Source organism: Chlorocebus sabaeus, chromosome 11 (genome assembly GCF_047675955.1).
Source record: "Chlorocebus sabaeus isolate Y175 chromosome 11, mChlSab1.0.hap1, whole genome shotgun sequence".
NCBI lineage: Eukaryota > Metazoa > Chordata > Mammalia > Primates > Cercopithecidae > Chlorocebus > Chlorocebus sabaeus.
Window position 1 is genome coordinate 46,375,087 of NC_132914.1, and position 13,711 is coordinate 46,388,797.

General features: G+C 41.6%; 1 protein-coding gene across 5 annotated transcripts in view; it reads right to left on the reverse strand.

Annotated features, from left to right (window-relative positions):
• The window catches only part of KANSL2 (KAT8 regulatory NSL complex subunit 2), a 28,133-nt gene extending 16,097 nt beyond the window's left edge, over nt 1-12,036 (reverse strand). For 2 of the 5 annotated variants that reach the window (XR_012094489.1, XM_073020681.1), the window contains exons 1-5: nt 11,910-12,036; nt 11,099-11,358; nt 9,372-9,550; nt 8,758-8,872; nt 1,700-1,867 (exon numbers count right to left, since the gene is read on the reverse strand). Coding sequence is in view for 4 of the 5 variants with exons in the window: in XM_073020681.1 (XP_072876782.1) it covers nt 1,700-1,867; nt 8,758-8,872; nt 9,372-9,550; nt 11,099-11,349 (713 nt within the window). In the remaining variant the exon portion in view is untranslated. Of the gene's footprint in view, nt 1-1,699; nt 1,868-8,757; nt 8,873-9,371; nt 9,551-11,098; nt 11,359-11,612; nt 11,789-11,909 lie in introns of all 5 variants that reach the window. The other 3 variants (XM_073020680.1, XM_073020678.1, XM_073020679.1) reach the window with 2 other exon arrangements.
• Between the last annotated feature and the right edge of the window lie 1,675 nt (nt 12,037-13,711).

A 13,711-nucleotide genomic window follows, 5' to 3' on the forward strand; every position in this document is an offset into this window, starting at 1 on the left:
AACCCAGGAAGTGGAGGTTGCAGTGAGCTGAGATCACACCACTGCATTCCAGCCCCGCAACACATGAGACTACATCACAAAAAAAAAAAAAATCTAGCACATACAATTATGCACAGTACATAATACTTGATAATAAACAACTATGTTACTGGTTTATGTATTTACTGTATTTATCCTTAGAATGTACTCCACTCTATTTAAATCTTTTTTAAAAAAAGTTAAATGTAAAACAGCCTCAGGCAGGTCTCTCAGAAAGTATTGCAGAAGACACTGTTATCATGAGATGACAGCTCGCTGCATGAGACTGTTCCTGAAGACCTTCCGCTGGGACAAGATGTGGAAGCAAAAGACAGTGACACTAGGCCCGTGTAGGCCTAGGCTAATGTACCTGTTTGCATCTTAGTTTTTAACAAAAGTTTAAAAGGTTTTTTTTTTTTTTAATTAAACTAGAAAAGCTTATAGGGATATAAAAAAATATTTTCATACAGCTATACAGTGTGTTTGTGTTTTAAGCTAAGTGTTACTACAGAGTCCAGAAGTTTTTCTAAAAAAAATTTTTAAGTTTATAAAGGCCAGGTGCAGTGGTTCATGCCTGTAATCAATCCCAGCACTTTGGAAAGCCGAGATAGGAAGATCACTTGAGCCCAGGAGTTCAAGACTAACCTGGGCAACATAGCGAGACCCTGTCTCTAGAAAAATTTAAAAATTAGCTGAGCGTGCTGGTGCATCTGTAGTCCTAGCTACTCAGGAGGCTGAGGCAGGATAGCTTGAGTCCAGGAGTTGAAGGCTGTAGTAAGTAAGGACTATGCTACTGCACTCCAGCCTGAGCGACACAGCAAGACTCTGTCTCTTTCTAAAAAAAAAAGCTTATAGGCCAGGCGTGGTGGCTCATGCCTGTAATCCTAGCACCTTGGGAGGCCAAGGTAGGCGGATCACTTGAGGTCAGGAGTTCTGAGACCAGCCTGGCCAACATGGCAAAACCCAATCTCTACTAAAAATAAAAAAATTAGCCGGGCATGGTGGAATGTGCCTGTAACCCCAGCTACTCGGGAGGCTGAGGTGGGAGAATTGCTTGAACCTAGGAGGCAGAGGTTGCAGTGAGCTGAGATCACGCTACTTGCACTCCAGGCTGGGCAACAGAGTAAGACTCTGCGTCTGTCTCAATTAAAAAAAAAAAAAAAAAAAAGAGTTTATAAACTAAAAAAGTTACAATAAGCTAAGGTTAATTTATTATTGAAGAAAAAAATTTTTTTTATAAATTTAGTACAGCTTAAGTGCACAGGACTTATAACGTCTACAGTAGTAAATAATAATGTGCTAGGCCTTCCCGTTGACTCACGACTCACCACTCACTCGCCCAAAATAACTTCCGGTCCCACAAGCTCCATTCATGCTAAGTTCCCATTTTTAAAATCTTTTATGCCATAATTTAACTGTACCTTTTCTATGTTTAGATGTGTTTAGGTACACAAATACCACTATTACAACTGCTTACAGTATTCAGTACAGTAACATGCTTGTACAGGTTTGCAGCCTAGGTACATTGTAGGCTATACCACCTGTGTTAGCGTTACCCTATGAAGTCTGAATGACAAAAATTGCCTAACAACGTGTGTATCCCCATCATTAAGCGACACATGACTGTACTACCAAATTCACAAGTTAAACCCACAACAGCTTATTGGAACTGGCATAAAACTTGCCTAGAGCTTCATGTTCCACTTTGCGATTATGTAAGTACCGGCGCTTCTTCTCCTTGAGCAGATGCTGAAGTCGTTTAAACTGATCAATATACAAAGACTGCAAACGAATTAGCTTCTCACGCATAATCAGGGCCACTTCTTCTGCCGTGTAGACACCAGCATGTCTGGAATAAAACAGAATTCAGCAAAGCATAAGAAAACAGTAATAATAAAACCCAAGTTTAAAAGAGTAGTAGAGATGTCAGACTAAGTTTGTTATTTAACAAGTGGTGAGATAATCACCTTAAGAGTAATGTTTTCACAAAACATCGTACCATTCAAGTTATTCCTAAATAAAACAAGAGAGAAAATCTCCAAGAAAGAATACTAATCTGTGATTTCCCAAAATGGGGGAAGGAGAAATGTCTTATTTTTTTCCAGCTATTTGCATTACATTGAAAAGAAAGTGAACATGTGGAACACTTTAAACTTTTATTCATCTACATTCTTAATGTTTTGATATGAAATCACTTAACCACTCAGGACAGCTTTAAAGTGTTAAATTCATTAACGTGTATCTCTCACATATACATATTCATATATATTGTTTTTGTTTTTGTTTTTTTTGAGATAGGGTCTCACTCTTGTCATCAAGGATGGAGTGCAGTGGTACAATCGATCACAGCTCACTACAACCTCTGCTTGCTGGGCTCAAGCGATCCTCCCATGTCAGCCTGCCAAGTAGCTGGGATTACAGGTGTGCACCACCCCACTTGGCTAATTTTTGTATTTTCTATAGAGATGGGATTACACCATGTTGTCCAGGCTTGAACCCCTGGGTTTAAGCGAACCTCCCGCCTCAGCCTCACGAAGTGCTGGAATTAAAGGCATAAGCTACTGCATCTGGCAATATATTTTAATTAAAACACTAAAGATACCAACATCAAATAATTTTTTTTTTTTTTTGAGACAGAGTCTTGCTGTGTCTCCCAGGCTGCAGTGCAGTGGCACAACAACCTTGGCTGCAATCTCCGCTTCCCAGGTTCAAGCAATTCTCCTGTCTCAGCCACCCAAGTAGCTGGCATTACAGGCACCTACCACCACACCCAGCTAATTTTTGTATTTTAAGTAGAGACAGGGTTTCTCCATGTTGGTCAGGCTGGTCTTAACTCCTGACCTCAGATCGATCTTCCAGCCTCAGCCTTCCAAAGCGCTGGGATTACAGGCATGAGCCACTGCGCCCAGCCAAAACTTGTGATTTTTTTAAAAATATAGTCCTATATTGGAGCTCATATGGACCCTCAAATAACTAGTCAAAATGGGCTACACGCTGTCTTCAGCTAATTTTCTTGACAATACTCTCAAAATTCAGTACCCTAGGTTAACCCTTAATTGCCAAAGATCTGGCACATATCCATGTCAACTTGATTAAGCTTTGCTGTCAATTATAAACTAAAAGAACTTTCGGATCGCGCCACTGCATTCCAGCCTGGGTGACAGTGAGACTCCATCTCAAAAAAAGGAAAAAACAAAAACAGAAAAAAAACTTCTAAAAATTATGCTAGTAATTAATGTGTGGAACACTGTTCCCTGGCTCTGATTTATGCAACCAAAATTAAGAAATAAGGCCAGGTGTGGTAGCTCACGCCTGTAAACATAGCACTTTGGGAGGCTGAGGCAGGCAGATTGCTTGAGCCTGGGGGTTCAAGACCAGCCTGGGCTGTAATATGGTAAAACCCTGACAATACAAAAAATACAAAAGTTAGCTTGGCACCGTGGTGTATAGCTGTAATCCCAGATACTCAGGAGGCTGAGGTGAAAGGATCATTTGAGCTTGGGAGTGGGAGGCTGCAGTAAGCTGAAATCGCGACACTGCACTCCAACCTGGGCGACAGAGCAAGACGATGTCTCAAAAAATAAATACGTAAATAAGAGAATAACTTTGAATTTTAAAAATTTTGTTTCATTCATCTTGTCTGATCATTACATAAATACAAAGAACAAGCTACATACCTTAAGTTTCATACTTTGAGTAAAAATTTTATTGAAAAGGCAAAACACATACACTAATTTTAAGTCAAAAATTATACTTTATTACTTTTATTTATTTTTTTTTTTTAAGAAAGAGTCTTGCTCTGTTTCCCAGGCTTCACTGAAGTGGCACAATGTTGGCTCACTGCAACCTCCACCTCCCAGGTTCAAGCAACTCTCGTGCCTCAGCCTCCACAGTAGTTGGTTGGGATTGCAGGCGTGTGCTGCCACGCTCGGCTAATTTTTTTATTTTTTGTATTTTTAGTAGAGATGGGGTTTCACCATGTTGCGCAGGCTGGTCTCAAACTCCTCCTGAGTTCAGGAAATCTACCTGACAAGGCCTCCCAAAGTGCTAGGATTACAGGTGTGAGCCACTGTGACCAGCCTATCCTTTATTTTTAAAAACTAGCTTGTTAAGTCACTGAAAAACATAGAATAAATATATAAAATTAACCTTAGGACTGAAAGCAAGTAATTTCTGCCAAAATTTCTTCTAAATATAAACAAGAGCCAATATTACCTGTGTGTAAGAGGTACTTAACTATATTCTGAAGTAAAAGTGAACAGAAATTAAGAAAAATCAAAACATGGTTAATAAAACCAGCAAAGCGCCGGGCGTGGAAGCTCATGCCTGTAATCCCAGCACTTTACGAGGCCAAGGTGGGTGGATCACTTGAGGTCAGGAGTTCGAGACCAGCCTGGCCAAGAGGGCGAAACCCCCTCCCTACTAAAAATACAAAAATTAATCAGGTATGGTGGCAAGCGCCTATAATCCTAGCTACTCAGGAGGCTGAGGCATGAGAATCACTTAAACCTGGAAGGCAGAGATTACAGTGAGCTGAGATCGCTGCACTTCAGCCTGGGCAACAGAACAAGACTCTGTCTCCAAAATTAAAAAATTAAATAAATAAAATAAGTAAACAAATTAAATAAATAAAAATAATACATTAAAAATTAAAAATTAAATAAAATTAAATAAAATAAAAGATAAATTAAATTAAACCAGCAAATAACAGAAATGACAAAAGCTAACAGACTATCAGAAAATGTGAAAAGGCTTTAAAAATACATAACAGTTGGCTGGGTGTGGTGGCTCAAGCCTGTAATTCTAGCACTTTGGGAGACCGAGGCGGGCATACTGCCTGAGCTCAGGAGTTTGAGACCAGCCTGGGAAACATGGTGAAACCCCGTCTCTACTAAAATACAAAAAAAAAAAATCAGCCAGGCGTGGCGGCATGTGCCTGTAGTCCCAGCTACTAGGGAGGCTGAGGCAGAAGAATTGCTTGAACCCAGGAGGCAGAGGTTGCAGTGAGCCGAGATCGTGCCACTGTGCTCCAGTCTGGCAACAGAGCAAGAATCCGTCTCAAAAATAAATACATAACAGTTTCACAAGGTGACTAAGTTATATGTTCAGAAAAATGGGTTATGCCTGCATTAACCTGTCTCTAACCTAAAATACTGAGGCCTTAACTTAATGTAGAGTTTGTTAAAATGAAATTCACTTTTTGAATACTGAAAATGAGAAAAATAAAAATTGTTTTAAAAAATTAATTTCACTGCACCCTGTCAGAAGAGAATTTAACCAATAGCCTGCGACTGAAATGTATTAATCTGAAGTCATTACTATTAGAAATCATTTGGTGGGGGCAGTAAGCAACCTACTAAATGAATGCCTGCTGGTTCATGTAACAGATGGCTCATTTACTTAAAGATGAATGCGCCAGACTTTCAGAGCTGGACATTAAAATTATGTACTAATTCCCCTTGCTCTGTTATGTACAAACGAAAGTCAAGGTTTTATTATTAAAATTCATCTTCAAAAAACAGGGTCTCACCTTATATTCTATCAAACAGTCTCTCTTATAAAGGGTATTTTCCGAATTTCTTTATTTGGAAAACAATGATGAAGATTCAATAATGTGAAATAACCTTCAGCTAAACAAGTTTTGGATGTTTATAGAGGTCATATGATGCAATTATTATTAAAAATTATTATTATTAAAAAATTATATATTTAAAAAGGGAAATGAAGACTTAACAATTACTTTTAGGATAAAACTTCATTAAGTATTAGATGTTGTAGACAAGCTTTCATTTATTTTTTCTGTGTGCGTGAGATAGGGTCTCCCTCTGCTGCCCAGGCTGGAATGCAGTGGCACGATCACAGAGCCTCGACCTCCCAGGCTCAAGTGATCCTCCCACCTGAGCCTCTCGAGTAGCTAAGACTACAGACCACATGCACTACCATGTATGGCTAATTTTTAAATATTTTATAGAGACGGGGTCTGCCTACGTTGTCGAGGCTGATCTCGAACTCCTGGGCTCAGGCAATCCTACCACCTCGACCTCCCAAAGTGCTAGGATCACTGGGCACGGTGGTTCGTCTCTGTAATCCCAGCACTTTGGGAGGCCGAAGTGGGCGGATCACCTCAGGTCAGGAGTTCGAGACCAGCCTGCCAAGATGGAGAAACCCTGTCTCTACTAAAAAACACAAAAATCAGCTGGGCATAGTGGCAGGCACCTGAAATCCCAGCTACTCAGGAGGCTGAGGCAGGAAAATAATTTGAACCCGGGAGGCAGAGGTTGCAGTGAGCTGAGAACGCACCATTGCACTCCAGCCTGGGCGACAAGAGTGAAACTCTTATATCAAAAAAAAAAAAAAAAAGTGCCAGGATTACATGCGTAAGTCACTGTGCCTGGCCATAAACAAGCTTTTAAAGATTACTTTTAACAAAACAATTAAGTAAGTGGTTACTTTTGAGAGAAATCACATATATACTAACAGGAAGTTTAAAAAATCTATGCCAAGAATATTCTAGTTAGAATAAAGTCTCTAGCAATATCATAAACAATACAAAAGGTGTCCTTTCTGTAACAAGCAATTCAAGATAAATGTGGTTAAACTATTAGATGATTCAAAAAGTGATACTATGAATGACAAAGACACCGGTGCCCTAAGATGAAAATTCTTAATGAAAAGCATTTCACTCAGTGGACATACTACTAAATTACTATATTATTAAATATAACAAGATAGTAATATGTAATCATATTATAAGGAAACATTGAACATCTCTACACGCCTAAAAATGCATAAATTTAGTGGGCCTAAATTATTTTTAAAAAATAATATCATTGGGAAAATTAACAAAAGCCTTATACTTAACTGCCTAATAGTTGGCCATATTTGGGGCTTTATTTTCTCTTCTGAACATGTTTCTTCTAGGAGAGAGTGACATCAACTGCATAGTCCTTTCCACATTTATATTTCTCATAAAATTACCTGGTATTTTGGTTTATACAGCAGTCTCTTGCAAGTTAAATCAGCATGGATGTACCTCCTAGAGACTGATCCACTCTACATTATTACTAACAAAATCAAGTTTATCGACCTTAAGCTGAGTGTTTACCACACCAAATGACACTCCCTTTGTAATCCTAGAGAGCATACATCTCTTCAAAGCAGTAAGTTTGATCATCTAGAACCACAATGGAAAAAAAAGGAATGAAGTTGGGCCTGATGGCTCATGCCTGTAATCCCAGCACTTTGGGAGGCTGAGGCAGGTGAATCACGAGGTCAGGGGTTCAAGACCAGCCTGGCCAACATGGTGAAACCCCATCTCTACTAAAATTACAAAAAATGAGCTGGGTGTGGTGGTGGGTGCCTATAATCCCAGCTACTTGGGAGGCTGAGGTAGGAGAATCACTTGAACCTGGAAGGCAGAAGTTGTAGTGAGCTGAGATCGTGCCACTGCACTCCAGCCTGGGTGACAGTGCAAGACTCCATCTCAAAAAAAAAAAAAAAAAAAAAAAAAAATTGAATATGTTGGTTTAAGTTACTATTTGTGAGAGAATCCTGCAAGAGAACAGACATTCCCTTTCAAACTACTTAGATGGGCTTTCTAAACTAGTACTTCCTGAATAGTTGACCACAGTGAGATTACTCAATAGAAATGGATGAAATTATTCTACTCAGAAAACTTAACATATGCCCATACTATCCTGAATATGCCCAACCTCCTGATATCAAAAGCTAAGCAGGGTCAGGCCTGGTTAGTAGTTGGACAGGAGAAAATGTAACCCTAAATGACTTCTTATAAACCAAAGAATCTAAAGTAAGGAAGAAAATACTATTCCAAGAACAAAAGCCCAATAGTCAACCTAGAAATTACCCCTTCCACTATTTACAGTCCCTCTACATAAACTATCAGTACTAAGTGTTAAGACACAGAAGTCAGCAGGCAAAAATTTTAAAACACTAAACCCAGACTTTGAGACACAGAAATAAGAGACTTCAGAGTGGTAATGTTTTTATGCTTCTACAACTCCTATGGTGATGATGGGTTAAGAGAAAAGCAGAAGCTTACTAAGATATAAAACTGACTAAGACATAATCACTTGTGGGTTTCTAAATCGGTTTCTCTTTCTTAGGCACAAAACCAAACTCTTGAATACCTTTTCCTTCTTTTTAAAAAAAATCCACACTAAAAACACTAAATGTTTGAGGTGATGAATATGCTAACTACCCAGATTTGATCGTGACACAAGGTTTACAAGTATCCAAACATCACACTGTACCCCATAAATATGTAAAATTGTCAATTTAAAACAATATAAAACTTTTAAAAACTTGTAAATCCATAAATATGACATTTTGCAGAAGTATTCAACTACAATCACATTATTTCTGAGGTTTAGGCCAAGTACCCATTCACAACCATTTTCTCTTCTCTGAACTGGTGTGACCATTTCTCAATCCACCTCCCACACTCCCATGTCTAAATTTCCTGTTTTCTCCCCTATACTTTCTCATATGTAGAATGTGGTGTTCAAACTTTTTCTAAATTACAAGACTTCTAAAAAAGAATCATCCTGCCTTGAAGCAAGATGACAACGAACCATGCCACTTTTATATATAGAATCTCTTACTGCTGACAAATGGCTGTCTTCAACCCTCCTAGGTTATTAATTTATTACCAGCATGCAGCGCCACATTCCACATACTAACTACATTTCAAATGCCTTATGTGGAGTTACAACTTACTTTAAGGGATCTTCTTGATCACTGTCTATGCTATCAGCTTCACTGTCAGGGTCACCTCTCCATGTCTGATCCACAGTAATGGGTTCCTGCTCCCCATCACTCCAGCTGTCTTCATCTGAGGCAAGGAAGGGAGAGCAGCCATTAAGACTTCCCACCTCTGTAACTCCACCACACAAAACTAGATTACTTATCAACCCAAACCTTGAAATTAAAAAAAAAAAAAAAAAAAAAAAACTTTGTACAAAAGTACTGGCAAATAAAAACACTTTAACAAAATACAACCCAGTAAGATTACTTACAACATAAATGAGTAAACCATGCCCTCTTAAACAGAAAAATCAACTTAAAATTATTGTTTCCTGAAATTACCTAACAAAGCTGCTGAGCATTAAAAAAGCAATGAAAGAAATGGTCACCAACTCAGGAGAGTAAACCTAGGCAAACACTACTTCAAATTCAAAAGAATTGGTAAACAACAAAGCAATCCCAGAATTCTCAACAAATTCCTGATGAATTAACAATATTGCCAAATAGTTCAAGGCATTGTGCTAACCCAAAACAGTTCCCCCTTAACTTTCTTCCTCCTTTTTCATTCCAGGAGAGAAGATCCTTACCTAGTATTCGGCTGGCTTCACTGCGACTACTTTCTGGAGTCTGAGACCCCAGCTCTGTCTTAGCATATGAGCTGAGCTGGCACAGGAGTGTTTCACCCATAGGCCCTGGGTTGGTCTTCTTCATTTGAGCATGAAGTGCCAGGGCATTCCTACGGACATGTTCAGCACAGAAGGACACCCTAAAGAGACAAAACATTAATATTTTTTAAGTCCCTTCTTGAAAGCATTCAATAATTTTCATAGTTCCTAATCTTTAAATCATTTTCAGGGAATTAAAATGACTATTACATTCATTTCTAAAAATGCAAGTCAGAGGAATTTAACTGGCCCAAGGTCAACTCATTGACTTTTTATTAAAGGAAAATAACAGGCCGGATGAAGTGGTTCACCCCTGTAATCCCAGCACTTTAGGAGGCTGAGGCAAGGGATTGGGTCTTGCTCTGTTGCCCAGACTAAAGTGCAGTCATGCAATCATAGCTCACTGTAGCAAACTGCTTGGTTCAAGTGATCCTCCTGCCTCAGCTTCAAAATAGCTAGAACTATAGGCATGCACCACTGTGCCGGCAAATTTTTTTTAGTTTTTTGTAGAAACAAAGTCTATGTTGCCAAGTCTGGTCTGGAACTCCCAGGCTCAAGTGATCCTCCCATCTCTTGATACTCCCAAGAAGCTGGGACTACATGCCCAAGACACTATGCCCAGCGAATTTTTTAATCTTTTGTAGAGACGTGGTCTCACTATATTGCTCGGGTTGGTCTCCAACTCCTGGCCTCAAGTGATCCTCCTGCTGTGGCCTCCCAAAGTACTGGGATTACAGGCATGAGCCACTGCAGCCAGCCAGGGACACAATTTTAAAACTACAAGATATGTACAAAATTATCTAGTCAGGTTATGTCTTTGCATACATGACGAAAACTATGAACCCTCTTACAGAAGAATTCACACATATACAACTTTGCATGTTATTTAACAAAATTCATGGACAGCCAAATAGAGCCACACACCCCTCCATTAAGAATAATTTTAGGGGCTGGGTGCGGTGACTCACGCCAGTAATCCCAACACTCTGGAAGGCCGAAGCGGATGGATCACCTGAGGTCAGGAGTTCAAAATCAGCCTGGCCAACATGGTGAAAACCCGTCTCTACTAAAAAGTACAAAAATTAGCCGGGCGTGGTGGTGCACGCCTTAAGTCCCAGCTACTTGGGAGGCAGGAGAATCGCTTGAACCTGGGAGGCGGAGGTTGCAGTGAGCCGAGATCACCACTGCACTCCAGCCTGGGAAATAAAGGGAGACTCTGTCTCAAAAAAAAAAAAAAAAAAAAAAAAGAAAAAAAGATTAATTTTAGGGTCGGGCGCGGTGGTTCACGCCTGTAATCCCAGCACTCTGGGAGACCGAGATGGGAGGACACCTTGAGGCCAGGAGTTTGAGACCAGCCTGGTTAAAATAGCAAGACTCCATCTCTCTTAAAAAAAAAAAAAAAAAAAAAAAAGTAATTTAGAATATGCCTTTATTTTACTACAGATAAGGGAAAAGAACCAAAGAGGTGAACTAAGTAATCCAATTCAAGGGTCCTTCCAGTCTTCACCGTTTTTTCAATTTTCCAAGGATACAACCATAACCCCAAATTTACAAGGAGGTGATCTCAAACGCGGCAGCTATGCTGAAGCCCACATATCACACACCCCCTCGCTTTAAGACAAACGACATATATATCTATACATACATACCCATCTTTCTTCTCTGGCTTTGGGGCAGCATTGGGACATCTTTTTCCATTCTTCGTCGATATATAACTACACTGCTTGAAGGGTGCATTCTTGTCTTCAAGGATATGCTTAATGCAAAACTCCTGCCCCTCCAGACGAGGCTGAGAGCATGGACGATGAGTGAATGCACAAGACAGAGGTTCCTGAGACCTGGGCACTGGAGTGATCCTCCCCCGATTGGTTGGCAGGACGTGAATCCGAATCCTGTTCATAACCAAAACCTGCGGGGTCAAAATAAAAATCAGAAAGCCTTTACCCTTCCCGAAAATTCCTGCTCCACCGTATCTGGACAGATTGCGCGGGCAGTTTCCAAAAGAGAGGCAGAAGTCGGCCCCGTGAGATACGCTCCGTAACTGCCTGCCGCCCTCCCCAGGTCTCCACAGGCATTTGTGGCTCTCCCTCTGTTTAGCTTGTCCCTCCAGGCCCGGCCCCACCCCGAACCCCACCACGCTGAATGTATCTTCAGGACTCGCACAGCTGCAGCATGAAGGGAAGCGACAACGCCAGGCCCACGCGACGGCCACGCCGCCTCCCTGCACGCCGCCTTTGTCCCGGCCTGCCTCAGAGCACACGACTGGGCCCGGCCTCGGAAGTCCATGCGAGCGCCATTTTGTCCTACTCCGGTCACCGGAGATCCTGGCTCCTGGAAGCCTGTAGGAAGAAGACTGACTCTGACACTGCTTTGAGGCGAAGTAGCAGCTCTGAGTTGACAAAAAGGGCGAAATAGCAGCCCAACTGCAAGAGCTTAGAGCAAGGAACGCCGCCATCTTACCTCAGGCGCTGCGCCTCGCTGCGCCGCGCTCTGCCGCGCCGCTAGCCCTACTCTGGTGGCGGCCGCGGCTCCTAGATTGGCCTCGCTCCTTTCCGGACTCCCGGCTACTGACTGGCTACCGCTCCTATGACGGGGTGTCGCCATTGGCCGAGGCCCACTACCTATCGTGTCTGGAAGGGCGGAGCGCTGAGAAAATGCGCGGTTGGGGTGGCTACGACTGTGAGCAACTCCGCCCCGAGGAGAGTGAGCTGGGGAAGGAGGCGGAGAGCGGGCTGCGGGGCGGGTTGCCAGCTAGTGATATTTTTCCAACTTGCAGCGTGGCTCGTTTTCTGGCTACTTTTGAACCCTCAGTCTGTGGTCCTAGGCTGCTGTTCCCTCACCACTGTACACAGCTAGCATAAAATCAGACAAGCCGGGCGCGGTGGCTCACGCCTGTAATCCCAGCACTTTGGGAGGCTGAGGCGAGCGGATCACCGGAGTTCGGGACTCCGTCTCGAAAAAAATAAAAATTTTTTTAAAAAAGCAGACATAGACAGAGGCTGGAGGATCACTGTTTTTGTTTTTTGTTTTGTTTTTGAGATGGAGTTTCACTCTTTTTGCCCAGGCTGGAGTGCAATGGCACAATCTCGGCTCACTGCAACCTCCGCCTCCCAGGTTCAAGCGATTCTCCTGCCTCAGCCTCCTAGTACCTGGGATTATAGGCATGTGCCACCACGCCCGGCTAATTTTGTATTTTTTAGTAGAGACGGGGTTTCTCCATGTTGGTCAGGCTGGTCTCGAACTCCCGACCTCAGGTGATCCGCCCGCCTTGGCCTCCCAAAGTGCTGGAATTACAGGCGCGAGCCACCGCGGCCGGCCAGGATCACTGTTTGCACATAAAACGTCTTTAGTTTTCTTTTGTGAACAGTTCAATACATGTACTGAACATTTGGTGTCGAGAACCCTGAGAAACATTTTTTGGGTGTTTACTGATTCTGGGAATTACATACATAAATTCATTGAATTTTTCAAAGCAACCCTAAGAGGTAGAGGTTAGTATTATGTCAATTTTACAGATAAGAGGACTGAGGAACAGAATGGGACATAGCTAGTAAATGGGAAAAGAAGACGAATTTGAACTCAACATCCTTCATCCCTTATTGCCGCTTATATAGTAAAGAGCATTGGACTGAGAATAAGGAAATATTTGTTCTAGTTTAGGGCTGCTTCTCATAACTGTGTACCCTGTCTTTAAAATTCCATGCTAAATAATTCAGGTATCATAACGACAGACACAATACCAATCATACCATCCTTTAAGGATTTTTAGTTTCAAAGCATCTTTCTGTCATCTCTGCCACTTGTAGAAATGATTCCTCGCTTTCTTCCCATAACCTTTCTAGACATTTTTTGCCTTCCAGCATCCCTTATCTGCTGTCAGTTTAAGAAAGATGTTTTATCCATGCCTAATAAGCAAGTGAGCATAAGTCACAGTGGAAGTGAGCATAAAGATTCTACAGCCCTCAAGAAAAACACTCAGGCTGAGCGTCGTGGTTCACCCCTGTAATCCCAGCACTTCGAGAAGCTGAGGTGGGAAGATCGCCTGAGCTCAGGAGTTCGATCTCAGCCTGGGCAATATGGGGAAGGAAGGAAGGGAGGAAGGGAGGAAGGGAGGAAGGGAGGAAGGGAGGAAGGGAGGAAGGGAGGGAGGGAGGATCTTAAAAAAAAAAAAAAAAAAAAAAGCTTGGGAGTTGTGCTGTTTCCAGAGACCAGAGCAGCCCTAGAAGAAGGCCTGAAATTCATTCATTCAACAAATATTTATT